The sequence below is a fragment of the Ambystoma mexicanum genome, chromosome 3p (genome assembly GCF_040938575.1).
Source record: "Ambystoma mexicanum isolate Mex_15411 chromosome 3p, UKY_AmexF1_1, whole genome shotgun sequence".
In the NCBI taxonomy this organism is placed as follows: Eukaryota; Metazoa; Chordata; class Amphibia; order Caudata; family Ambystomatidae; genus Ambystoma; species Ambystoma mexicanum.
In genome coordinates this window covers 562,288,853-562,316,301 of record NC_090925.1, presented here as the reverse complement: position 1 = coordinate 562,316,301, position 27,449 = coordinate 562,288,853, and the positions used below count along the sequence as shown (strand labels likewise).

Sequence of the window (27,449 nt, the reverse complement as noted above, 5' to 3'; positions counted from 1 at the left end):
GGTGGCTACACCGGAAACAATAGTACCTCGCGCACCTAGCAAGTACCGGGAAGTACCGCTTGGCTGGATCATTCTGTCTCGCAGTAGCTGGGAGCCGTTAATCCTTTGTTGTTGGAGCACCCGAACTGCAGATATTTCTATTACCAGGACTTTAATAGGGTGTGTTTATACCAACACTATATAAAGACACTCAGTGAACTTTGATTTAGAAAACTTACACTGTTTTTTGATTGTTATAGGCGCAACCTATTGTGGATAGTACACCTTTAAGGAGGAGTTGCTATAATACCACGAGCGTGCACGCACCAGCGCACGTGCAGCTAGCAAGTACCGGGAAGTACCGCTTTGCTGCTTCACCGCGGTGCAGCGGCTAGCGGCTCTAAAGCTGTACTAAACCGGTACTAAACCGGTACTAATTACAGTCCTGAATGGGTAAGGCACTCTGTGGGCACAGGGAGGGCACTTAAAATCACATTGTTTGAGCATGTGGAGCAAAGTTGTATTCATTGCCATCAGGAGAAAGCAAAACACGTAAACACCGAAAATGGCTAGACCACCCTAGACGCTAAAAACAGATATGCCAAGTGCTCAGAACGATCTGAGCATGCCCATCAAACGCCCGCTGACCGTAACGGAGCGAGTCAAACAAATATCCAAAAAAGCAATAACGTTAACACCCGCAGTGCGTGTATCAAACCTGCATCAGGATAGTCGACCATTCTGCGCCCTGCTACACGATCCACAAGATAGAACGTTCAGTTCCAACTCCATGGATGTCCCAAACGTGGCCGAAAAGATAGATATGCAAACACTGACGGTGTCGCCCAGGAGACCTGAAAGTGACCCTCCAAATCAGAATGGAGCTGCTAAAATATAATTGGTCTCGGATGATACAATCATAAACGCAGCCAAAGTATTGCCCAGGGAAAATATTGAGGAAACCATGAACAAAGTAAATAAAGTGTATAAGGACCCACCAAGCCCGCCGCCTGAAATGAATGGGACATTGACATTTCGATTCATGCGAGCACGGGGGACTTGAGTCTCCCTAATGATTCTGGAACAACAGACCTCTGAGCAGGATGCTCAATGGATTCATCTTTACAATCGGTGTCGGTCACGTATGCACAGCCTACGCCGCGGCGTAAGGAACTAACTCCTACCATCAATGCGGAAAAATCTACACTATTGGAAATAACGCAGAACGCAGTAAATGCGACTATCAACAGTCTTTTCAAATTAGTTTCCACACTAGAAGAAAAAATAACAGCGCAATCAGCTCAGATACAACAACTGGTCACTTGGATGGCAGAAGCCGCAATCAATCAAACTGAATTTATGTTCAAAGAAATACCCACACTGGGGGCACCCTCAAGAATAACACGGAACCATCAAAACACACAGATTGCTGTGAACTCAACCCCATCACTGCTGCCAGCATTCTCTCATATTATCCGCCCAAAGGATCTAGATATAACTCTATCCACCCCCAATCCAAATGACTCATGGATTAGTCTTCCCACATCTGAACATGATCAGGAAGGTGACCTAACACTGGTAAGGACACAGCAGACGTCAATACTTAAGGAAAGAGCGCAGCAACATGACTTTATCATCGGTGCAGCAGACAGGCGACCGGACGTATCATATAATGTTATAACAAACAAACAAAAAATGCAGAGAAAGATGAGAACACTAAAAAATCAAGTAGCAATAATGCACATAACCAATAATCAGAAGCTCAATTGTTGCTATTGAGAGAAAACAAATCGGTTTCTGAAGAGAATAATACAGAAAGATCGAAGAAAATGATCACAACAACCTTGGATAAATATATGGTAAAATTCAAGACCGTGAACCTAAAACTAAAACCGGCACCTCCCATAATGACTGCACCAGAGAGCCATTCACCTTTGAATACATTGGTGGATTTGATAGATGCTTCGACATCTACTGCAATTACAAACTCCAGTGCAGTACATGAACAACCACCAAGCAAGGTACACAGTTCAAAAACAGATGAACATGAAGGTAGTACTGAAGCAAAGGCCCTGGAAAGCAGGACACAGCTGATCAAAACAGCAGTAGAAGAGCACACCTACCGACCAGAACATCTGAAGTAGGAGGGAGTGCAGGACGACTTCTGGAGGACACAGAAGCACAACGAACAACTACAATACAAAAAAGAGCTCCACCAAAGGCTCAGGCAACAAACCTAGCATGCCTAAACCCTCTACAAGTGAAACACAGGCAGAGCAAAATTGCCGAACATTAACTAATAAATTCCCAGTGGCACTGCAATTTCAACCGAGAGGCGGGCAAGAGCATGAGAGCCATATACAAAAAAATGACAAATTCAGAAGACAAACTCCCAAAGTAACCTGGCAAGAAGACATACGCAGAAATGTGTCCAACAAGTCTGTGGGAACAGTCCAAAAACAAAGTCAAATGGGGAGACAAGGGAACTTAGGCATGCATGGAAACAAAATGCAGAGCACAACACTAAACTATCACACGTTGATCATGAAGTGCCGAGATGCACCCTATCCTAAATATGATATGAGTAGCACAAGTGTTCTCAACGTGTTTGGAGAAATAAATGACCTAGAAGCCACCTCGTCCAGCGATATAGACCAGGTGGAGTTTGTGTGTGATCACAATTTAGCAATAGTGAGACTGTGGATCAAATCGGGTTTGGTGATTAATACTATATGGAAGGCGAAAATAGAGATTTTTGGGTTGGGCTTTCTAATAGCCCAAGATCCGGAGAGGCAGAAGAACACATGCAAAGAGCAAAAAGAAGATACTTATACTAAAACCAGTAATCAGACACCTCTACAACAATGTCAATGTGTACATTGTAATAACAGCACCATCGAACCAGCAGTCTCGGTGTGCCGCCTGCAAGCATAACCATTACCGAATAAGATCTTCAAACAAATCTCCCTAGCAAGTTGGAATTGCCGAGGCCACACACATCTGCATCTGGCCGCCGTCGATAATCATCTGAATGATTTTCAAATAATTGCCTTGCAAGAGACATGGCTACTAACAACTCCAACTTGGGACGACCATGATGTACTAATGGTGCCGGCAAAAAAGGCAACTCGAGGCAGACCTACATCTGGGCTACTCGTGGCAGTGAAAACCAGTGCAGGAATTACTCTTCAACCATGGGCAGCACCAAACAACTTTCTGTAATTAGTGCGGGTGTCTACAGGCACACAAGACATAGCACTAATTAATATCTATCGAAACCCGGCAGGAATTGCTGATAATGCCTTTTACAAATCTTTGACAAATCTTCTGGAACTCATTGATAAAGCCTCTAACACACAACACACCATCATATCAGGAGACCTAAATATGAAATGCATACAATTAGATGAGCAACCCAAAAAAGAGGATGCGAAAAGATGGGGAAACCTTTATGAGAGACCGTAACTTCAGGATGGTAAATGGTGCCATAGCAGGTGATATACCCGCCCAGGAAACATGGAAGAGAGGAGCGTCTTCAAGCATCATCGAGTATATCTATGTGAATGATAAACTGTTTCAGCATATAGATAATTTTAAGAGTCAACAACAAGCTAAAAGTGACCATAAAATGCTTACGATGACCTGGCATGAAGAAACATCAGAGACATCGTCTCTACGTGAATGGTCATCTCAGACGCTGATTATCAACAATGCAAGAACGAGATTTCGATGGTCTGAAGTGGCGCTACATTCCTATCATGAACATCTGCATAAACATCAACAGCACCAACAGGATGTGTCCTATGTACAAATGTTGCAATCTTATACAGTAACAGGATGAGAGACGAGCCCTCTTGTTATCAAACACCAGCACAACAATGATCATGAATTACGCCTTGTGAGAGCACAGTACAGAAGGGAAAGAAAGCGCATCAAACTGCTGCCCAGGCAAATACAAGAACAAGCGTACAAAACAGCAAAATGCCGATATAAAACCTGGCAACGAACAAGAAGAGCAAAAACCTATCAAATAGATGGTGAGAGGTTTCTAGAGTCACTATTGAATAAGAACTCTGCACAAATATGGAAGATGTTGAATTCCACGAACTCTTCACAACAACTGTCTGCACAAATCAATGGAGTAACAGAATCCCAATGGCTTGAACACTTAACCCAATTATATGCAGATAAAACCTTTGAAGTGTACCAGTACAAGCAACAAGCATTACAGCAATGGGATCTAGAATGTGATGTGGAAACCGTAAAAGACTTAATTCAAAAGGCGTCTAGCTCCTGAGCTGCAGGCCCAGATGGGCTGAATAACTTAATGCACAAGGAGCATCCAATATTGAATGACATATTCCAACATACTTTAAAGACCACCACGCTACCAAAATCTTGGCACAAATCCATCATTGTTCCCATTTTCAAAAAAGGGGACCGGGCACTACCAACCAATTATCGGCCCATTGCGCTTTTAGATACAGCAGGGAAATTGTTCACTAAGTTAGTCTTGAAAGCATTCAATAAATGGACACAACAGTGCCAGCAACGAGATCCACTCCAGTCAGGGTTTGTTGCAGGAATGGGAACTGCAATAAACCTACTGTCGCTGCACGCACTGAAGACCCAATTTCAAACAACAAAACAACCGATATTCTTCGCTTTTGTTGACTTACACTCCGCATTTGACTCAGGGTCCAGATTAAAGCTTATAAACAAATTGAAAGAAGCCAAATGCCCACCCACCTTATGTGACATCATTTACGGACTGCATTCGGAAAACATCTATTCAAGTAAGACTGAATATGGCGGGCCTACTATCAACATCAGTTCCAACTGCGAAAGGGCTTAAGCAAGGGTGCACACTTGCATCAGCCATATTTAATTTTTGGATTCAAGATATAAAGTATGTCTTCAGGAACATCTGCTCTGATTCACCCAAATTGGCTAATATAGCCATACAAGCACTATGGTATGCGGATGATTTGGTCCTCATAGCGAAGACCCCAATAGGGCTTCAGAAACTACTAAATTCACTCTCAGAATATCTAGACGCCAATGAGCTGATTATCAACTTGAAAAAAACACACTCCCCAGCCAACTCAAAGCGACAACAGATGCCTTGGCACATCAAGAATGTCAATTTGGAAGTGGTTATGGAATATACTTATCTAGGCATGCAATTTAGTGGAACACCTCACAAGAACCCGCAGTGGGAAGCTATACAATCTAAGCTAAATAATGCCATTTCACAGACCAGATTGATCATGCACATATATGGAAAATTCTCTACCACTCCGGCAGTGATGTTTTGGAATCAAAAGGTCATTCCAACTTTACTATATGGACTGGAAACTAAAAGCATCGTTCCAAACATTGATTTAAACAAATTAGAATCCAAATATTGTCGTTAACTGTTCCATCTTCCACAATCTGTGCCGGGTCCCTGGTTGCTCTATGAGCTTGGCTTAATCTGAATGATAGCGCTATACAGCTGGCGACTATGCACACTGTTTCGAAAATGTTTAATTTCCACAAACCTTGATAACGTCTTAGCCATGATATTAAAATATATTTTTACATCACAGAATGGATTTGTACAAAATTGGACAGGACACATAATGCAGATTCTGGCAAAGGCAGATATTTCATTAGAAACTCTTCTTATGAATCCTAACAAGGCAAAATGCAAAATTTACCAAAGAGACTGGATAGAAACGAGAAACACATGTCTCCTGTATAAACATTTTATTTAAAAAAACTATGGAGAAAAAAAATACAGATCCATAGATCCATACCTGATTAGGGCACCAAGCCCAGTACTGAGACAGACCATTTTATGACTACGCCTGAATATCTGGCCTACACGAGACATATTGGCAGAACGTAGAATAATCAATGTCACTCAAAACTTCTGCTGATTTTGCATGGATACAACAGAACAAGAAACAATGGAACACCTTACAGTGAAATATCCAGCGCTAAGCAAATCAAGAACCATTCATTTTTACAAGCACATGTCATACTTTAGCAGTATGCCACCAAAACAGAGATGGCCTATAGTACTGTCTACTCCATTGTTGAGTATTCGAATGGCCACACATTCCTTTATTAAATCCTTAAAGCTTGGTGAATGATTAAGGGCACGGGTCCAGGCAAAGTCTGATGAAGCAAAAGAGGCATGAGCCATTGAACCCTGTGACCAAGCCAGGGATAAAAAGTGCAGACCGAAATGTATGCGTAATAATACTGACAAGTGTAGATGAAAAAACAGTGATGACGAATCATTTTTGTTGAATTGGTCTGCATGAATCTTAAATCCTAAATCTTATTAGGAGCTCAGATTGAGAAATGAAAGACATGTATAATGGCACACGCATAATTGTAAAAAAAGTTTTGGAAAATGTTTTAAATGTAATGAAATGACAATGAAATGTGAATGTAACTTTGATGACAAATCATTCGTGTTGAATTGGTCTGCATAAATCTCAAATCCTAAATCGTATCAGGAGCCCAGATTGAGAAATCAAAGACACTATGTATAATGGTACATGCATGACTGTAAAAAAGTTTTGGAAATGTTTTAAATGTAACGAAATGATAATGAAATGTGAATCTAATTTTGTAAATGTTAAAATTAAGTACAAAAATTGAAAGGTTGATGTCAATCAGCTAAATCAATAATAATTTAAATGACTACTCCTTGTCTTTAAACCCCTGCTTTGACTCGCTCCATCCTACCTGTTTCCCTCTGTACTCTCTACCACCCCATCTGTACTCTCTACCACCCCACCTTCAAAAATCTTCCCTGCTCATCATCCACCCCCAAGCACTGCCTCTACAGTGGATGGATAATCATGAAACATTGGTACCTCTTTAGACTACTGCTGCCTATCTTTAAATCCCTGCTTGAACACACTCTGGCTAACACCATCTACTGTGTGCACCCTCCGACCTAGTACTTTTCCTGATTTCTCGGTCCCCCGACCACCACGTGCCACCGCACATTTCTGATGCTTCCCTCGCCTGGCCCCACTCTACCGGAATTCCCATCTTCCCCATGTCAAATATACGATCCACTCCTTCAAATCTTGCCTCAAGCTACATCTCCTTAAACTAGAGGGGACAACCTGCACCTACTCTCACATTACTTCCCACTCCCTGACCACTGACCATATAATCACCCAACTCATTGCACATTTTACCCATAATATAGCCAGCCTCTTGGACCACAGTGTGTTAGGTGCCTGTCTTGCCCCCCCATTGCTGCACCTCTTTGGCCTCAAGCTCCACCCACCAATTGGTCAATATCGTTCTCACTAATGTAAGGTGCCTAATTCAGTACTCCCCATTACATGCTATTGTTATTGTGCATCTTTCTGGGTGAAATACCAACTAGCCTCAATAAATAAATACTATAAATATAAATACAACAAAAGATTTTCTAAAAACAAAAAATACATATTTACCCTTGGGAAAGATTTTTCTATAAATAATTTGGAAACAGGTGTTGATTGGCTGCATTACAGTGGTTGGTTTACCTAATAAAAGTCTTCATAGGGGGGGAACGGAATGGCTAGTGCAGAACATACATGAATAGAGATGGCTTTAGAACAAATTGCATCCAGCATGTGACCTTTCACATGTTTGGCCATCTGACTTCATAAGGAGAAATGTAGTGTCAATAAATTATCAAGACGCTGCTGTGGGACTGTGGCATTAGCCTGGTCTACACAGATGTTCAGATATGCTGTAATATTTGCCTGTTTATTCGCAATAACACACATGCTTTTGGAATAATGTGGGTCTTGTTTGATATTTTACCTGTTTTTGTATTATGTTGTTTATTATTGCTGCTACAAACCATGAATTGAAACTATCAAAAATGCTTGTCTACTAAACAGACAAAAAGATCAGCAAATTCAATAAAGCTGAAATATGAGTTAAACTGTTACTCAAAATGAAATGTATGGATTGAGTCCTCCCACTGGCAATCACGTTAGGGGAAGTCTAGCTTACTTTTTGAAGCAATATTGTGACTTTATTTTTCGTAAATCAAATCAGACAGACTATTAATAATGTATTGTCATGAATGTATCCAGTGGTTAGATTACCCCCCATCCCTTTGTTTTGTATCACGTTCTAGCCCTACATCCTTCCACATAGAGGGCCATCTCTTAATTACCTGACCAGCGGGTTGTGGCAGGAACAGCAGGGACCGGTTTGGCGTGCACATGTCGCGACTGTCTGAAGGAAGGCGCAGAGGTAGCTTCAAAGTGAACTGTACTGCTGAAACAGTGCAAAACCAGAGGGAAAAAGTGGTGACAGGAAATGTATTGCCAAAGTAAAGGAATTTAAGTAAAAACAAGTTGAATGGCAAAGTAAATACTATGGCGTACAGGCAACCTCCAATGATACAAGGAAAGTAAGCTTAGTTAAAAGAATAGTAATGGCAGGGTACTGACGTGCATGTTTCACGAAAGCCTGGTACCCTTTAGGATACAATGAACATAAAATGGGATCAAATCAGAACAACAGATGCCTGCACAGGCTGGCTTCTGTGAGAAACCTGAGGGTATCCTCACACCTACTCTCCTTGGATCCTCTTCTCGGGTGGCCAGGGAAAGGACATCGCTTTTGGATCCTAACCTGGAGGTGGAGATGTGAGGGAGGATCACCTGGGTGGAGGGCCCTTAGGGATTGTGTCCGCAGGCGAGACATGGTATCCCCCTTTTCCTTGTGATAACCAACCTTACCCTCCCCCTGCCTTCATAGGCTGTTGCAAATCACTTCACTTAATTTCCCCTCATTCATGCCACTATAACACTGGGGCGAGAAAGAGGCGACTAGGATTGGTACACAATAACATGTCATGTCATTACTCTGGTTCTGAGACGAGGAAGAGGCCTGAAGACTGTTGTGAGGGTCATGCATGTTCAGAGAACACCACTAACTATGGTCAGGCAACTGGACTTGAGGACTCACACCTACAACCTGTTAATTGGTTGCAGGTGCATAAAATGTGGCGCTAACAATCAGGAAGGAGAGGCCAGCAGGAGAGGAGCTGGGCTGAGCATTATAGTCCTGCGAGGGGAGAAATACTATTGAGAAGGAAGCTGCCGAGGAGTTTCATGTCTGTAGGCAGGAGAGACAGCAACGCTGAGGCCAGAGTCTGCTGTGAGAGGGTCACAGTGGTTGGAACCTCCCTGGTCGGGTGGCCACAGCTTTAGCTGTGAGACACAGAAGAGAGCCTATTGCTGTAAGCTAACGGCAGCGTCTCCGAGAGGCGAGCAAAGCTGGCGCAAACCACAGTGGGAAGAGCAGAGTGCGTGCTCTCAATAATACAGAGACCTGTAAGTGGATCAGAGGAAGAGGAAAGAAGCAGCCCAGAGGAGCCGCCGGAGACTGATTAGTGAACAAAAGGGAACACTCGTACCAGGGCACTACTACAGGGCAAAAGTATTTGCCGAAGGAACGTAATGCGATGTGCAAACTAAAGTGAACCCAAAGTGAAGGGTTGTAGTGGGCAATACGAGCGAATTGAACTGCAAGTGAAAGAACATGAACCAAGAACTATTGAATACCGAACAAAGAAAATCTTTGATAAGCCTATGAAGGGTGTGCAAACCTGTGTGACTCACTTGTGACATATATTGAAAGGCAAAGAATGAATCTTATGAAATACAATGAAAAGCAAATCATGAATATTACTGAAGAGTGTGAAAGTAATGTGATGAAGGAAAGATAGTGCCACGGAGTGAACTGTATGAAAGAACCCATTGTGGCAAAGTCAAGAAACTGGCAAAGAGGAAAACACATTGTGGCAAAGTCAAAAGACTGACGAAGAAAATGCAAAGTGATTGTGAAGCAGAACACAGGTGCAGGGATAGAAAATCCTGTGTCAGAAAGAACGACTAGGGTTAGCAGTTGCGTGACCTGTAATGGGTGGACCAACTGGTCCGACAACTGCACCGAGACCGAGGATACCCTATCTGTGAAAGTTAAAGAAACATACAGCTAACAAATCTGCATGCATGAAAGAGATTGCTTAAGTGAAGCAGAAGAAAGCACTCTGTATAAACCGTCAAGGAAACAGAAGGAGTGTAAAGTTAACCTGAAATTGGTTTTGAATATTAAGAGACTGAAACTAAGTGTAAATTGGCAAGCCAGACAAGCTGATGGCTTGGCGAAGGAAAAACCCAAGACTTTTTGAGTTTTGGTGTAGCCTTAGGAAAAGATAACTCTGAGGCCTATGCAGAAGAGGGTTGTCACATTGGGGAAGGGAATCCTGAGACCCCTTTAGTTTTATTCTGTTTTCTCCTTGGGGAAGACAAGCCCAAGACCGGTTTTGAGATTACTGGAAACTTGGGGAAAGGAACCTTGAGGCCATCTTGGAACTGTGTTGTTTTCCTGGGGAAAGGAGGCCCGAAACCCTTTTGGAACTGTGTTGTCTTCTTGGGTAGGAAGCTGTGAGATCCTTTTTGAACTGTGTTTTCATCTTGGGAAGGGGAACCCTGAGACTTTGTGGAGCTGTCTATAACTTGGGGAAGGGGAACATGAAAGCAAGCCAAGAGCTGTGAAAAGCTCAGAACTTTATTTTGGGAACAGTATTTGATTTTGTTGTTGACATCCCTGCACATTCTTTAGCTTTAGTTGTGAGGGTAAGTATAGGTTTTGGACACAGACAGACTTTTAAGTTGAACTTATTGACTCAAACTATCCTTAGTTTAGTTTCTTTAGGTAGGGAAATCCCACCTTAGTATAGGGCAAGTTGGGCCTTCCACCATCCTGATATTTAAGTTAATACAACTATTTTGTTTGAACTTTCAATTTGTTGTCTGTGTCTTGCTTCATACCTTCATGTCCCGGGAGGATAGCTCAGCGGCAGCGTGCGCGTCTTGGAAGCAAGACGACACGAAGCAACAACAGGTTCGATCCCCGGGTCTGCGCTTAGAAACCTCTGGGTGTTTAAGCGCGTTATAAATACGTAACTAAGACAAAAAAAAAACCAATTACGCAACTAAGAAAAACAAACAATTCCTGTAACAGCGCCTCGATGCCTTGGGGCTGTGTGAGCGCTTTATAAATGTTAAATAAATAAATAAATAAATTCACAGTTCCAAAATGGTTTTGACGTATGGCGTGCCGGCAATTGCAGCATTCAGATTATGCTACAGCTATTTGGGTCTGGAGCATCTCATACGCTAGATACTCCCATGAGGCTGGGTAATGGTAGGGACAATATTTATCAGCTCTGCTGGGATATCTAACTCCTGTGCATACTGGTGACCAGACATTTCTTTGAAAACCAGAACTGTAATTTGTTTGCTCCCAACTGAGTTTCTTTCATAATTTGGGAGTCTTGAGAACTAGGATTTACCACCAAGGGTTCCCTTTCAATTAAGTCTATTGTTGCAGTGCACATAAAACCCTTTCACATCTGCACAACTAGCCTAGTTAATGAACAAGGTTGAATGGTTTGTAGCCAACCAGGGAGGTGGCCAAGAAACATGCAAGGGATATTAGGCAGTCCAGCTTCAGTCAATAATGACCATTGAATTAGGGCAGGAATCTGCAACCTGTGGTTCTCCAGATGTTTTGGAGTATGACCCACATGATTCCACTCCTTTGACTATGCTGGTTGCAGCTAATGGGAGTCGAAGTCCAAAATATCTGGAGAGACAAAAGGTTGCACACCTCTGCACTAGGGGAGTGCACTGGGAGGAGTAAAAAAGGCTTCCTCATCCATTGCAATGATGTGCCATAGTGGGACAAAGCGTTGCATTGTAGGAGGTGAGTTAAGGTAAATCACCCATTCGTTAGGGAGGGGCCCCCTGGATAACACCCAAAGGCCCTCGGAAGAGGCCCAATTTGTGCACCACCCCTTAGGTGCCATGACCTGTTCTAAATTAGACATGGCCCAGGGGAAGCAGAGATTCCCTGACATGTGCTGAGAACATGCCAAGCCAAACAGAAGCCTAGGGCTGACTCTCCAAAACAATGTTGTGTGCTGATGGACAAAGTATAAACATTAGGGACAAATATACTTGCATTCTCAAAGCGCCATGCTTTGAAACTCCTAAAACGTATCTCTTGACACACAGTATAGGACTGAAAGCTCACACATTCTGCTAAGGGTGTGATTATATGTTATGCTAACTGCTGCTTCCCTCTTCCCTGATCATCTTCTCCCTGTTATGCTGTATTCCCAATGCCCCCACCCACATCAGCCATTACTAAAAACCCATAAATCTAGGAACTCCCTCCTCTCAAAGTGCCTGGCAGCACATTCAGTATTATAACATGGATGTGCAATCCAGTAACACACATTCTGGATGCACACATGCTCCAGTAATATACAATGCCAATGCTGGCTGAAGATGCATGAGGTGTATTTCAAAATGATGTTTGGTTGCTTTCTTGCCTGCAGCTGGGAAATCTTCCTGTGGCAGCTGTCCGGTGGATAGGTTGCAATGGAGATGTTCCCTAATGGAAACTCACTAGTTTTATCATTGAGGACACATGACACGAGCCCCATGTTGAACTACATTAATTTCCAAGCATATTGACTGTTAATGTTAATGTCACTGGGTCTTGTACTGCGCACTGTTGCCACTTGCGTTGCTTTTGGTGCTCTGGCGGATTTGCAATGGAAGAAGGGATGGACTTGTTAGTGGGATTGAGAAGGAGAAGAGCAAGAAAGCTTTGATGTGCTGTCGGCAGCTTCATTTCAAAGAAACCAGTCACTGAGCGTTGGTGCGTTTTCGGTTGGTAGCCATCATGTGGTGTTGAGGTGTGATTGTGCTTGGTTTGGTTTCATGTTGGGTGTTGTGAAGTGTGTGCGGTACAGGTATGTTTGTGTTTAGTTCGGAGTTTGAGGATGAGTATGCAGAATGGTGAGTTTTTAGTACGGTTAGTTAGAAGCAACCCATTTCCCACCCCCAACAATACACCTAAGTGCGATGCATGTCTCACTCCCAACAATCCATCTAAGTGCGATACATGTCAGGCTGGACGCAAAATGTTCCTTAAACAATTCGGCTAGATGAATGTGGTATAAGATATTAGGTAATAAGAGTGGTGGGACTTTTACTGTGGTACAGTAATGGCTGTACCACTCCCCCCTCACCCCCACACCACTGTCCCACACTGAAGAGCTGAAAGCAGGGTAAAACATGTCTGTGATTTGTTAACACCTTTTAAAAACCAGGTACACAATTAAAGTGACACAGTCTTTACTGTGTGAACACTGATGCCTCCTCAGGAAACATGGGATCTTTATCAAGGCAAACTGTATAGATTCCACAGCAGCTCCAGAGTCTGTTTTGCCTCAGAAGTAAAGAAAATACAACAAGAAAATCAGAAACCACAGAAGCAGTTGACATTGGAGCCATACGAGCGGGATCATGCAGATGTAGTTGGAATATACAGGTATGTATGGAACTCTTGATTCGTATGGTTGTGTAGTAGGATGCCATGTATGTTCCCGATTGTTATGGTTTCTAGGACTTTCTATGGGAAGGGGGAGAATGAAATTGAACTTGCCTTGTGCTTCCCATTAGGGAAGATTTCTCTTTTAGCAACTTTCCATCCATAGTTCTACGGGCCCCCAAACTTGTTGCTTTTGTTTGTGAACCTGTCCTGACTTTTTACAGGGACTGGCTTTTTGTTCATTTTGTTATGGGGAAACTGATAGTCTGAAGGACTGTCTGGGAAACAGTTTCCCTTTTGTCTTTTACTTTTGGTAACTTTTTAACATTGCATACAGCACCTTAAAATGCAGCACAAAGGGGATACTTTTATATGACCCTAGTCTTTTACACTTGGAATTTTTGGTTACTTTAATATGTTCCTATAGAAGAGTTGATGGCAGAAATTAAATGTTTACAATATTTGTAATATTTCTAGAGTGCACATCTGCGTTTGCCACGTATTTCTTCTAAACGTGGCTAGTTCTTTAAAATGGCCACACCACAAGATGTTCATATTGTTTGGACTTCTTCCTGCCTTGCCAGAAAATCCCATAGAAGGTCATGCTCTTGCCTGGGAAAGCTACTGCTTTTGCGGGCTAGTGATACCTTTTGTGTGTGCATGGCTCAGGAAGTGGAAGGCACTGTCTGTTCCCATTCCTGGTGCCACAGAGTCTGGGTGTGGGGCATGAGTGAAACCAATAGTTGTCGCTGATTGGACCTCACCTATCCTCAGCCATTATCTCCTTCCTCCTCTCCCGCTTAGACTATACAAACTGCCTCTATCTAGGTGCACCAGCTTTTCAGCTAAGAAAACTGCAAAGAATCCAAAACGCTGTGGCCCGCCTGCACAATTACCTCCCTACCAGAGAACACAACAGCCCTACACTAAGAGTCCTCCATTGGCTTCCAATTGGTTGACGCACTACCCTTTAAAGCCATGTGCATAACTCACTGTGGCATACACAACACCGGCCCAGAATTCCTCCAATACAGTCACTCGCGACTACCCCTCAAGGACACTTAGATCTGGCACAGCATCTCTCATAGTTGTCCCACATTGCAACTCCACTAGACTGCGCAGATCCTCCTTCTTTGTCCAGGCGCTGATCACCTGGAACTCTCTACTCCTGCACATCTGCAACATTGACAATCACTTGGCATTCAGAAAGGCCCTCAAAACCTGGCTCTTCCATTCCTCCTCCTCCTGAAACCCTCTCGCACTCTATATTGTCGATATGCAGACAGAAACACTGTCCCAAACCCAACACCACACCTATTCACCAAACCTCCACAGATGCTGGCAACATTCGCAGCGGCACACTGTGACAAATGTGCCCCCCCCACTCACGCACAGATGATAGTACATCACCCTCCGTACCCCTCTGGGTCCCCCTCCCCCTGCTCAGACTTTCAATCAAGGGAGACCACAACTGGCGAGACCAGCTAATCCTGTTGGACCGAAAAAACATTGAAGTTGAACTCCATCCAGGTTTACGGTATGTATTCCTTTCACCACTTCTGTGGTCACAGACACGGCCAACCATCCATGCACTCTAGCATGCAGCTATGGCTATGCTATTCTGGTCTAGCAGCTTGCATAGCTGTCCACACTGAAACCCCTCACATACCTCAACACCTCTGCCATTAGTATGCAGTGGCAACCTACGAAAAATGTGGGGCTTGCTGGGCACACAACGAATCTCTGACACTAGCTCTCTATCCTAAACCATCAACAGCACCTGCCCACGTGTCTGACCTCCGGGATGCTTACTGTCACCTAGCCAGCCCACCTAAGTCTTAATCTGGCAAAATGCACACATGCATTTTTAAACAAATTCTCATAATCTCCGACACATGGACTACGGTCACCATGGCGTTCCAACCACAAAGCGCATAGAGGCCATACAAACGGGGAAAGGGTGCTATATAAATGACAAATACAATACAATACTATAGCCCCACCTTCGGGCTTCATTGTGTGGCACGATTCTCGAGGTACAGAGATTATCAAGACACAGGTTTATTGTCCTCTGCAAAGCAATACAAAGAAAGATAGACAGCAGGGAAGCGAAACCGAAAGTGGCCACTTACAAAGCTATTAAGCTTTCTTTGTCAGCGTTACAGAAGGTGTGGAGCCACATTTCAATTGAAAATATTGAAAGGCCCTGACTCTAGGCCTGAAAATGGGAACACCAGCAATAGGCTGTATAAATATATTTTGCCCTGCAAAATCAAGTGGCAGGGAGGGGAAACTACCTAGATCTCAGACCTACCCTACCTGACATTGCAAAGGTCGTGCAGATTCAGAACACATGCATAACAGGTGCCAGTGTTGAGAACCCTGTCACAGAGGTCACTCAGATCATGTCTGCGAGCAAACCTTCTGGGAGGGGGTGTGTCTTCTGCTTTTGAAATCCGTGCATGTCACACTACGGGCATTGGGAGTTCCACTCTTCAAAATAAAGAAAAATAACAAACGTGCTGCTTCAGCTGTTATTTTCTGGGATCTTAAAGGCCTTGCCATCTTGTGAAAACGTATTTTGCTTGCTGGTGGAATTCAGATTTCCGAAGCTTAATTTTCGCCAGGCAACACCATCATTGCAAATATTTAGCTGTATGTAATTGTGTGAAGGAGAAAACTTTGTCGTTTATGCTTGTAAAATAGCTCAGTGCCTTGAGTGCTTGCTGATGCCAGCTACGTTCTCCCCAGGTGTGAATACATCTCATGTCTAACACAGCCCTTCATCCATCTGTTCTAGAGAAAAATGAGTGTCATTAAACTGGGCTATAAAAGCAACTTGTAATGTAGTGCTTAGAAGTGGGAATAATCTAGCATGAAGTGATATATATTCGAATGCAAAATTGTTATTATTCTCATCCAAACGTGTGGATACAGATGTCATTGTCACAGGCCTGAAGAACATTGGCAGGAATTATAAGGGTTCTTCTAATGAAGAACCAACTCGTTACAACCTTGCCCGAGGCTCAAATCAAGAATGATAGCGAACATTAGCAGGTTTGTGGGCTTTTTTTCATTTATTTTGTACAAAATTAGAATTTGAAGAGTATGTCAGTATACAGAATGGCAAACTAGGCACGAAATAAACTCAACATTACATTACTGGAAGTGGAACGTGGTTGGTCAAAAGTAGCGTGCCAACTAAACATTCTATTCTGTAGTGTTCAGTTGGTGATGTACCCGAATATCCGCCTTCTAAGGACTAGTCGGTCCGTTAACACCGTGAAGTGTATTGTTTTTCAACTATTTATTGTAAGTGGTTTCTCAATAAAAACACTTCTCGTTCCCTGGGAATTTTTTTTTTTTTTTTACAGAAAGCAGTTCCCTTGGTATCAAGAGCTGCGTAACAAAACTTTATCTGCAGTAAACAGGCGGAACGTTAGTTTTCCGCCTCGTCAGCAAGTCCAGGAGAATTATGGGGAGGAAGCAGATGCGGGTTGTTTGTTTTGAGCAACTCTTTGTAGATTCGCCTCTCATACATACAACTTAATTGGGACACAGTCCCACTTCTGAGAAGGCTGTGGCTTGAGGCGTGGGAAGCGTTGCCCTGAAGCAGAGAAACCCGCATGTTTTGACGAAACGATTGACTTACCCAGTTCCACATCCTGGTCGTCAGTGAGCACTAGGATGATGTTGGGGCGTATGTTGCGCCGGTCCCTTTGAAATCGGCCCTTTAGCCGCTGATTTAGCGGGAGGGTGGCGCTTCCCTCCATCAGCGGCACAATAATCACGACGAACAATGCGAGGACAAGGCCGTGCTGCGCCATGTTAGGCTGTCTTTGAGCTTCAAGTGTGTATATCCGACGCCCCCCTTCTCTGCTTTGGTTTAGTCCTGAAATAGGAAAACGGAAACAGAAAGTTAATACTCATGCTTATATGTTTGTCCATAATAAAAAAAAAATCCTGTTACATGAACCAAATTAATCAATCAATCAATACTTTATTTCGACCAATAGTTCATAAAAGTCATACATACACAAAACCAATAAAATGCATTGATACAAAATTACTCTAATCTTTGAAAGGATTTCAAATCTAAATCTATGTTATTGTTGCTTACCATACAGCACAGCTGTTTACAGATAAGATTTTGAAGTGGGTGTATTTTACTCCCTTTTTTTTAAAGTTGGGAATAAAATGATTTTTTAGGGAGTACAAAAGTCCAATTCTCAATGGGAGTATTTTATAAGCAAGTCAAATATGTTTTAACTGTAAAACAGGTTCTTTTTGTAATAATTACTCCTTTGCACCTAGTTATTCATACACATTAAAAGATACATGTTTACTTTGACCGATCAGTCAGTAATAATAGTCGTTTCTTCCTGTGGTACTACGTGCACTACTACGTAGAGATAAGCTGGGCAAAAGGTGTCAAATAGACATTAAAGAGTCAGGGTGAGAGGTTAGAGCCCTGCGGACCACCACATGTGATGGAGAGAAAGGACCCAAGTTGGACTTGGGAGGGTTGGTGCAAGAGGAAGGAGGACAACCAGGCCAGGGCCTGATCCGTGATGCCCAGGTATACTGTTAATTAATCATTTATTTGTATAGTGGGCAATCTGGACATGTGGAGCCACTCCCTCTATTCATACCCAAGTAGAGGCTTGTGTATTGAATTGTACCACCTGTGTGCATAGGGATGGGCCTATTGCCATACGCAGGTACTATGGCGTCCACCCTGGTGGGTGCAGATGGGCATTTTAGAAGAAAGGCTTTCATAGGGTACGACGAATCAACTCCCTGGACACCAGTGGTCATGGGATGACTATCATTTTCTAAACCATCAATCAGACCCACACCTCTAGCACACCAGAAGGAATCCAAACAGATTGGAATAACAAGCAAATTATAAACCTCCTTGTCCAATTTTGGTAACTTGGACGGAACAGCAGTCTTATTTCTGAAAGGACATGGATCATTGGTTAGTTGCAACACAGCGAAAATGCAATTATTGCTCAATGATAAAAGGGACTGTCAAGTCAAGGTTGTATGAAAGTATCTACTTTATTATTATCACAACAGAAAGTTCTAGCACACTATGAAATATAAACCACCCTGTAAAGGAATACAGAGGACAGACAGTTTCAAAGAAGGAAAAGGGATGCAGTCTGGATCAGTATCCAAGAGTGTAGCCGGTATAGTAAATAATCACAACAGTTCAAGGATACTTGGTTTCAGCACAAAGGGAGCATTGGATCGTAAAATGTCACTAGGGGCCTTCGGAGAATGACCAGGGGGATAGAACTACAATGTACCTGGTGCTGGAGAGGGTCTTGGTGCTCAACAGGGTCGTGTTAGTTTCAGGGTACTTTGCAGCTTCTGTGACAGAGTCCAAGACAGGAGACAGCTATGGGTGTCAGGTGGCAGGCAGTTTGGAGAGCGAGGCTGGACAGACGGCTGTAGGCTGGCCTACATGGTGGCCAGGGGTCAGGAATCATTGTCTCAGTGCTGGTTGGTGGTTCTAAAGCACTGGCGTTTACCAGCTGTGGTGTAACAACAGTCAGCAGTGCAGTCGTTTTCAGCTCGAGGGGCTCGAATGGCTAGAAAATTCCCCTTAAGGCGGACGTTCGTAGATGCTTGTTGATGCACTCCTCTGAGCTTCTTCACTGGGGTTCAGTTGTCCTTTAAGGTGGACAGCCCAATGCTGAGGAGAGTGTTGCAAGCAGCTGCCTTGTCCTGGTTTGGTTGAGAGACTCTCTGTCACTTCCCACCAAGGAAGCTTGCTGCAGAGTCTAGCAGGGTATGCTGTGTGCTGGCTGGGTACTGGCTCTGGATCTCCTGGAGGGTTCTCTATATTCGGTATCTCCCTTTGCTCCCTGAGAGATGTTTAGAGGAGGGATCTTTCTTCCCTCTTGGTGGTCCTGGTTTTCTTTCACTGGCTGAAGATGTAAGGCAGACTGTACCTTCAGCCAGGGTCCAATGATGAGTTCTTCTTGCTACTCCTTGTTTTCAGATGATCTGCCAAAAGAGGGGCTTGGCCCTCTTTTAAAGCCTAATGGGCCATAGAGATTGGTGCCTACCTAAGCCCACCTTAATGAACCAATCCTGGGTCCCCACCAACAATCTCATGTATGAGTGAGGTCATAACCAGAGTACTTTTCAACAGAAAAGGTAAAGGGGTGAAAACATGCAATACTAAGTCCCATCCATCTTGCTGTCTATTGTGGATCAAAGTGTCTCTCTGGTTAAGGGAGCTTCTGTGGTTCCTGATTAAAGCGGCAGGTCTCCCTTGAAGATGCGGCAAAACCAGACTTTCTGGCTCTGTCAAACCACATACTTGTACCTTCTGAATGGGGTCACCCTGCGGGGATGATTACTGTAAATACGTAGTCCCAGACATGACATTTCACTGTCAAACGGTACAGAGGGTGGGAGCAGGCATCAGACTGAAACAGTTGCATATGAAAAGTTGTTGGGGTTTCCTGTCTACTTTGCTAGCCTCTGTGAATAGTATGCATATTGCTGCCACCAGCTACATGGTTCAACAAAAGAACAGGGCGGATCCATGGCGCCTTTGTTAGTTAATTAGGCTGGCCATGGCAGGGGAATAGTTTGGTGCTCCCCCTTCTGGAGATGCATCATGTACTCCAACTGTCAGGTCCCAACTAAAATGACAGGACTGCACTTGTTGCCTGTGTCCACCCACAGTACACGGGTCTATGCATAAGTCGTGCAGTGAGCATAGGAAAATGCATGCGGATGAGCCCCACACATTTTACAGAGGTTAATCTACCATCATTCAATTTCATTTAATATTTCAAAGCAGCACACGCGAGCGCACATCCACTGTGCGGATGATCGAATTCCTCACATAGGGACATCCCTTTATATGCTGCATTTTGCTTTCTTCCCAGATTATGGGGTAGAATGAGTATTTGTATAGCAAATACCCATACGGATGATGTGCCACCATGTGCAGCAGAAATAAAGCAGTCAGGGGTGGTAAGATAAACTTTTTTTCAGGCCTATCATTGAATGCTCCAGGCACTCGGCAGGTGATTTTAGCAGTCCTACTTTAGTAGCACACATTCTCCCTACAATTAAAATCAAGATATTGCAACAATGATATTTAAATTAAAGAACACAAGTACATGTAAACATTTGGAAGTTTGGATTTCCCTTCTTTCCTATCACCTTGATTTGTTTACTTTTATGTGTTTATTTAAATTTCTAATATACCAAACTGTTGCTGGAGGCCCAATTTGGTTCAAGGTGGCCATATGTCAGCATATATCAAGGTTTGCTTATGAACCTTACCATAATAATGATACATTAATCCAGAAATCCTGGGCAGTCAACATAATGGAGGCAGAAGTGCAAGGTGTCAGTATTCAGAGCGGCTTCAGTCTTTTATTGCTATCTATTCCTACTATGCTATGACCTCCTCTTCCCTCACTCCTGATCTTTTGCTGTTAAATTACCATTCTTTTTATATTTTAAATCTATTTGACATAATACAATTCTAGGTCCAAGGAGCATCGTTTTACAGAGCACACTTATAATACTAGGAGCATCTTGTGTGGGGCCTTGGTGGAATCTGATTACGGTACACAAGGTGGGATGAGGAACAGTACTACATTGTATGGTTATTCGCTTACATATTCACAGTACATTATACATATTGACAATCTGAGCTGTGTGTGTGGGGGGGGGGGGGTGTTGGGGGCATAACTATTTTCACAGAATTACGGAGATTCTGTGGTGAAGTGCCAGGGCTGAGGATAGAACACGCACCCTTAGGCTCAAAAGTAAAGAACTTAGCCACTAGACTACACTACATCCCCTTTCCAGTTTTCCACAGTAGTTGCACAGACACCCTGTTTAAGACTATCTGGAGACATCCAATGCCCCGCCCTGATCCCAGAGGCCGCTGGGCCTGCATTGTGGAAGGAGACTGCAGGCTATCGTTGCCTCAGTTTTGTAGCTTTAACATAGAGAAGCGGGCGTGCAGTGACGAGAAACCTGCAATGTAAGTTATTCATTGATTCTCACCTCTGCACGCAAGCTCTCTGTATCATTAGAATCAGCTCTGAGAACCTTGCTTCGCTCATCCTGCATTTCTAGGTCTGCCTCAGCCTTTGCCTTAGGGTGAGCACAGCACTGAAATCACCAGTGGTAGTACATGCGTGCTGTAGATTTCTTTCTCTCCAAACCATTGTAATAACTTATAGGGAGCTCGTCATTAGTTTGCCAGTCCGGAACAAATGCTGGGAATTCCGGCTCTGGCATTTTTTCTGGACGGGCACACTTCAAGTTTGCCGGTGGGGGCCACAGATCTTCCGGCAGGCCTGACCTGCTGGAAGTTCAGGCCCCTACCGGCCAATAAATACACTGCCGGTGATTGAGGAAATCCCATTTTATCCATGGGAATGGGAATTTACCAGCACTCCGCCGCCCGTAATATCACAGTATCACAGAAGAGCGGTTTTCCCAGTATCCCGCCAGAATTGGTCAGGAAACTCTTAATGAGGCCCTAGGTCTGTAACTTAAATCATAACATCTTATAGAAGAAGCCAATTGGCCAGATAACAGCAAACACGCAGATTAACAAACACCAACCTCCTTGGTTCCCACATGTTTTCTAAGTGTACAAAGGGAAGAGAGGAATTCTGTCTAAGGTCCATCCACTCTGGGCCATCCACTCTGGTGCTCACAGGACAAGTTCACTATCTCTTATGGACTTGGCTGCACAGATTCCGGTTACTATGGGTGCCTCACAGAACAAAATGCTACATGGACACAACATTGATCAACTAATGATAATAACACACGTCAAATAAGCATTTCAAATAATTAAATAAGTAAGTGTGCCTTGTATGTTTTATTAGTCACAATTATTGGTGGGCAAGACAGCTCTGTGAGAGAAAAGCGTACCCAAGACATCTGTGATCCCCTTGTAAGACACAGGTTCAGATCCTGGATGCACCGACAAGCCCTCCCTTTCGTCATACGAGGTCAACAAATGATTTGCAATTGAATTGGGTTATAATAGCACCTATTAGTACAGCGCTTAAAAGCAGGAGTTGTGAAACGCCATAGTAATACATGGTATTATTATATCATGTATAGGGCCAAAAGTATCTTTATACATTACTTTCAATGCTAAATGTGCAGTAAGAAATGAATAGCAGCAGGAGTAAGAACCAAACCACTGTCACTGACCATGGTTTCTGGACAAGACGGCCTGTCTTCAGGGCTAATTAATAATGTGTCGGAAAGATTATGAATGTATGCTTTACTTAAATAAAGTGAAGCCAAATTGTGCAAGATAGTCAAATTTACATCAGATTAATGTCTTTTACAAAAAATAAAAGATGGACTAAACAAGCAAAGTGCATAGCACAAACAGAGTTAACTAATTATCTTAAAAATACAAACAACACTGAATATAATCATTGGATGATTAGCCTTATCAAAAAAAGATTTCGTCAGCGAGAAGAAACTATTGTTCTCAACAGGGATGTGGAGTTAGCAGAGTTCCAAGATATTGCAAAACAATGAGTGCCATGAATTTCACAAAGTGAAGTTTAAAAATCAACAGTGTTTATGATCTAAAACAGAAAATCCAAACAAAAGTAAAATCAAAAAGAAAAGGGAGTCAAGTGGGAAATGACATAGCACACAAAGGGACCTCAGTATTTCTTTTAAACCTACATATATTTGGATCATATAATATGTCCAAGAAGGCTGTAATGTAATATATCAGTACTAACTGTCCCAAGTGTATCCTACGCCTATCTAGCTCTCTTTACACACACACAAACACACGCGCACACACACGCATGCGCACACACACACCAACACATGTGCGCACACACGCCCACACACACTTCCTTTCTGCCACGCTCTGTGCCTCTGTCTCTCTGTGGGGGAAAATCGCGTTGTCTGGTGCACCCTCTCTGTCCTGCATGTCTGCTTTGTCTGGTCTGCTCTCTCTGTCTCTGTCTGTGTGGTACCAACCAATCGGTAGCCAGTAGGCAAAACTTAACCTTGTGTTGGTGTTTACAGAAGAAACCAAACATTGGCCTTAATCTGAGAGGGACCCTTACCAAGAAGGAAGGGCATTTTGAGAAGCAAAATGGTATGAATTTGTCGCAAAAAGCTATTGACAAAGAAAGGTATTTAATTGCAAACCAACGTTTTAAAAAATGGTTCATTATCCATTTCCAGGGATAATTTTCAGTATCTATTGTAGTGATAATGAGAATGTTACACTTGACTCACCGAATAAAGTGCATTATCAAAACCTTCAATAACCATATGTATTATTTCCAGCTGTACTTTGAAATACCTATATGAGAAGGCGGAAGGGGACAAATACCTCCATTGAGGGGCTCCTGGCTGCTTTTCATGAAATCAAGTGAATATTGGAAATAAAACAATGACCACAGAAGTTTATATTTGACAAATATACCTGTGGTAAAAGGGTTGTATGCTTGAATTGCACAAAGGATGGTAATCATTTCATTTTACACAACACTCACCCTAACATTAAAATGCTTGTAACCATGTACCATAAATGTAACTTTTTTGGGCAGCCTCAGTGTTTGGATGTGAGAATGTAATTGCTGCAACATTGCAGGGCTGTTCTTCCCGTTTCTACCCAACAGGGAACATCACTGAATTTGAGAAGCTGATGGGGTAAAAGAGAAGGGGCAGACTGTCTGAGAGTGGAAACTACAACTCTTAGGCAAATATGTCTGTACAAATGCACAGTCCCCAATGCACAGACATCCTGAGAAAATGATATGTGTATAGCTATGTGACCAGAGAGAAAAACCAGATGTCTTGGGGATGGGTGGGTGGTGGTGATTTGCAAAAGCAGTTATTACAAAAGAGACATTTTTAATGTACTAACACTGTAAGCTTTCTCATTTTAATATGTTAGGCGGAGTTTCGTGCAGAGTTTCAGTCTGCAGCAGTCTTCACGGCGAGAGGAGCTGCTGCCACACTTTGCGTTCTTCGTTTTGTCTCCAGTTTCCAGTTCCCTATGGATTGTGGATTGTGCCTTTAAGGAAAACAAAGGCCAACTCCCTTTAAAAAGACCTGGCCAGCATGGATCACGTGCAGAGTTTCGTGCAGAGTTTCAGTCTGCAGCAGTCTTCACAGCGAGAGGAGCTGCTGCCACACTTTGCGGTCTTCGTTTTGTCTCCAGTTTCCAGTTACCTATGGATTGTGCCTTTAAGGAAAACAAAGGCCAACCCCCTTTAAAAAGAGCTTGCCAGCGTGGAGCGTGCACAGAGTTTCGTGCAGAGTTTCAGTCTGCAGTAGTCCGCAGTAGGAAGCCAGGGTTTGGGGGCCTCACAACCTGAGCTACTAGTCAGTGAGGTAGGCGATCAAACCTGTGACTGTGCTGTGTGTGTTTTGTTTTCGTTGACTGAGAACATTTCGAACATTTCGAACGTCTCTGAAAACATGCACCACCACACACACATTGACACGAAAAGTCACACTTCCCCGACCTAAACAGGGCTAGTGGGGGGGAATCTACACCAACGTTCATAATCCGACCCCCCACTCGATCCCGGCTACTGCCCGTTGCTCGTGGAAAATGGAGGAAGACCCTGAGCAACGCTGTCTCAGGAGCCACGTAAAAAAAAACACAACATCAAAGCAACCAAGCAATCCATGTACGCTAATTTTGACATTTACAATGGACAGAATACCTGACTCCTCAGCTATCGCAGCTTTGTCTCAACCCCTACTAAGAATCACCGACACTGGAGAAACTATGCAAACTGTGCAAAAAAGTTCATCCAACTCTGAGAAGAACCGAAGGATCTCACCGTCAACAGGCAGTGGACCGTCAACTTCACAGCGCCCGGCCCCGGCGTCTTCAACGCGGCTTCCCACGCCAGGTCCAGTGGAAGGACTTCAATCATCATTGGAGCTAGCGCCCTCCACCACGACCGCTTGTGCCGACTGCCCCTTCACCGCCTCGGTGAGCAGCTCTACTTACGAGAGGGTCGGAGGACCCCTCGCATGGGGTCTTGGGGCACCGGCCCAGGCACAGGGAAGCGACCCGGCTCTCAACCCAGATTTGCTCAGTGGCAGAAATACTGAGAGTGGCAGTATGCAGCCGCCGAGCCCGTTGGCCACGACGATTGAAAGTGCCCCAGTGTTTCGATCGTCCCCGGTGGACTTGATTCCTGGGCAATATAATAGCCACCCAGGAAACACTGACGCACAGCAGTTGCATAAGGCAACACCCGCCAGGATAAGTACATTGGCCATTGTACATGCGTCCGCAGAGGACGCCTCTACTAAAACTAACGACTTCACCAAAGCTCAGCCGCCAGAAAAAACATCAGAACCTCTACTTTCTGTACTGATCCTGAGTGGCGTGGTTCCCACTCCGACTGCCCAGATGCTAGTCGAGACTCCAAGGCAGACAGAAGAACTGCCGGCCCAAGAATCAAGCACAAACCAAACAAATCAAATTGGATCACCAGCAGCAGACTCAGATCTGGACCTCGCCCAAGATGCCATTCTGGCTGACACCGTTAAATCAAACCCCATACTTCCTCCAAACAGAAAAAGGATTCCATACAAAAAAGAGGAAGGGGTAAATCCCAAATGCCTTCTACATACAGCACTAAAGAAAATACAATTGCACAAAAAAAGGATGTAACCAAGACGAAACAAACTGCAACTAATCGAAGCACTGATAGCCAAACCATCAGTAAAAAACAGGGTATTGGGAAAAGCAGCTTACCGACCCCTTTGCGCTCCAACGTCTTGTTGAACTTCTTCAAAACACAAGGCAAAAGAAAACTACTCACTGATACCGAACCCTCAGACGCAGAAATTTTGGAAGCCCTGGAAGAAACCCCTCCACTGTCCAAACTTAGAAAAACATTACCAATGCCGGATAACCGAACTGACATCCGGGTGGATGAAGAAATTCGACAGCCAGACAGGCAGTCAAAAAAACATCGATGCAGGGACAACCATTCAACCTAAACTGTTAACAACAGACAACACAAAGCAAACTTCAGCAATAGATCCATTGGTACACCCAAAGGACATCCCGGAGATACTTGAGCTAGTACACCCAGAAGCCTACTCGCAAAAAAGAACACTGAGTCTGCAACCGTGGGCAAAAATCCATCTCCCAATCTCAAACCGGCCGCCAAACCTTCCAGAAGCTATCATAAATTTGCTTCATCGAAGACATGACGACACTGGCCCTTGGAATTCTTCACCCAGGCCGTACCACTCAGCTGAGGCTGCCCTTAGCTCAGATAGAATCCGGCGACCAGTTATGAATCCACAAGGCGCGGAGCGTACAACTACGCCATTGTAAAACAGAAGACTCAGTGAACTTCCATCAGATATGCAAAAAGATTCTCCAAACAACAGACGGGACATGACAACAGTCATGCCAGCCATAATAATTGCCATGACCCCTTTTTGCAAACTTTATGAGACCATAAGCGATACATCCAGAGACAACACAGCGACGCTAGCACTTATTCAGTCTAAACTAACATTCTTGGAAGGATTTATAACAGCTATAGACTTGAAATATGATATAGCACAAAGAAAACGGGACATGAACGAGGTGGAGTCTGAAACCAGCCCGGATACGACCGGCCAAAAAGATACTGCAGCCAGACCATCTGAGCAGAAATCTACACAGACGACTCAGTGTAAATGCAGTGAGGAAACTGCACCAGTATTCAATAACAAATTAAAACCGGCTTCAAAATTGAATCAACCGCAATTGAAGGCACATTCATCATTAACACAGATTACTGGAGTCCTACAAGGGCTGGGAACAGGAAAGAAAGCCCTAAAACTATCAGTGAAAGACCAATCAGAAAACGTGAGTCTATGTCTAACACAACCCACACTCGACCCTAAAATTCTCTATGACCAACCTACCACAACTGTCACAGCTCCCACCCTACCAGTGAGCAAAGCAACTATGTCAATTGACCTTACCAAATTGCCCAAACTATGAGTGAATTTCT

General features: G+C 43.6%; 1 protein-coding gene across 3 annotated transcripts in view; it reads right to left on the bottom strand.

The window, feature by feature from the left end:
* Positions 1–27,449, bottom strand: part of SULF2 (sulfatase 2) — a 747,920-nt gene that overhangs the window by 615,018 nt on the left and 105,453 nt on the right. For all 3 annotated transcript variants that reach the window (XM_069651282.1, XM_069651284.1, XM_069651283.1), the window contains exon 2: positions 17,066–17,305. In XM_069651282.1, coding sequence (XP_069507383.1) covers positions 17,066–17,240 — 175 coding nt within the window. In that variant the 5' untranslated portion in view covers positions 17,241–17,305. The remainder of the gene's footprint in view (positions 1–17,065; positions 17,306–27,449) is intronic.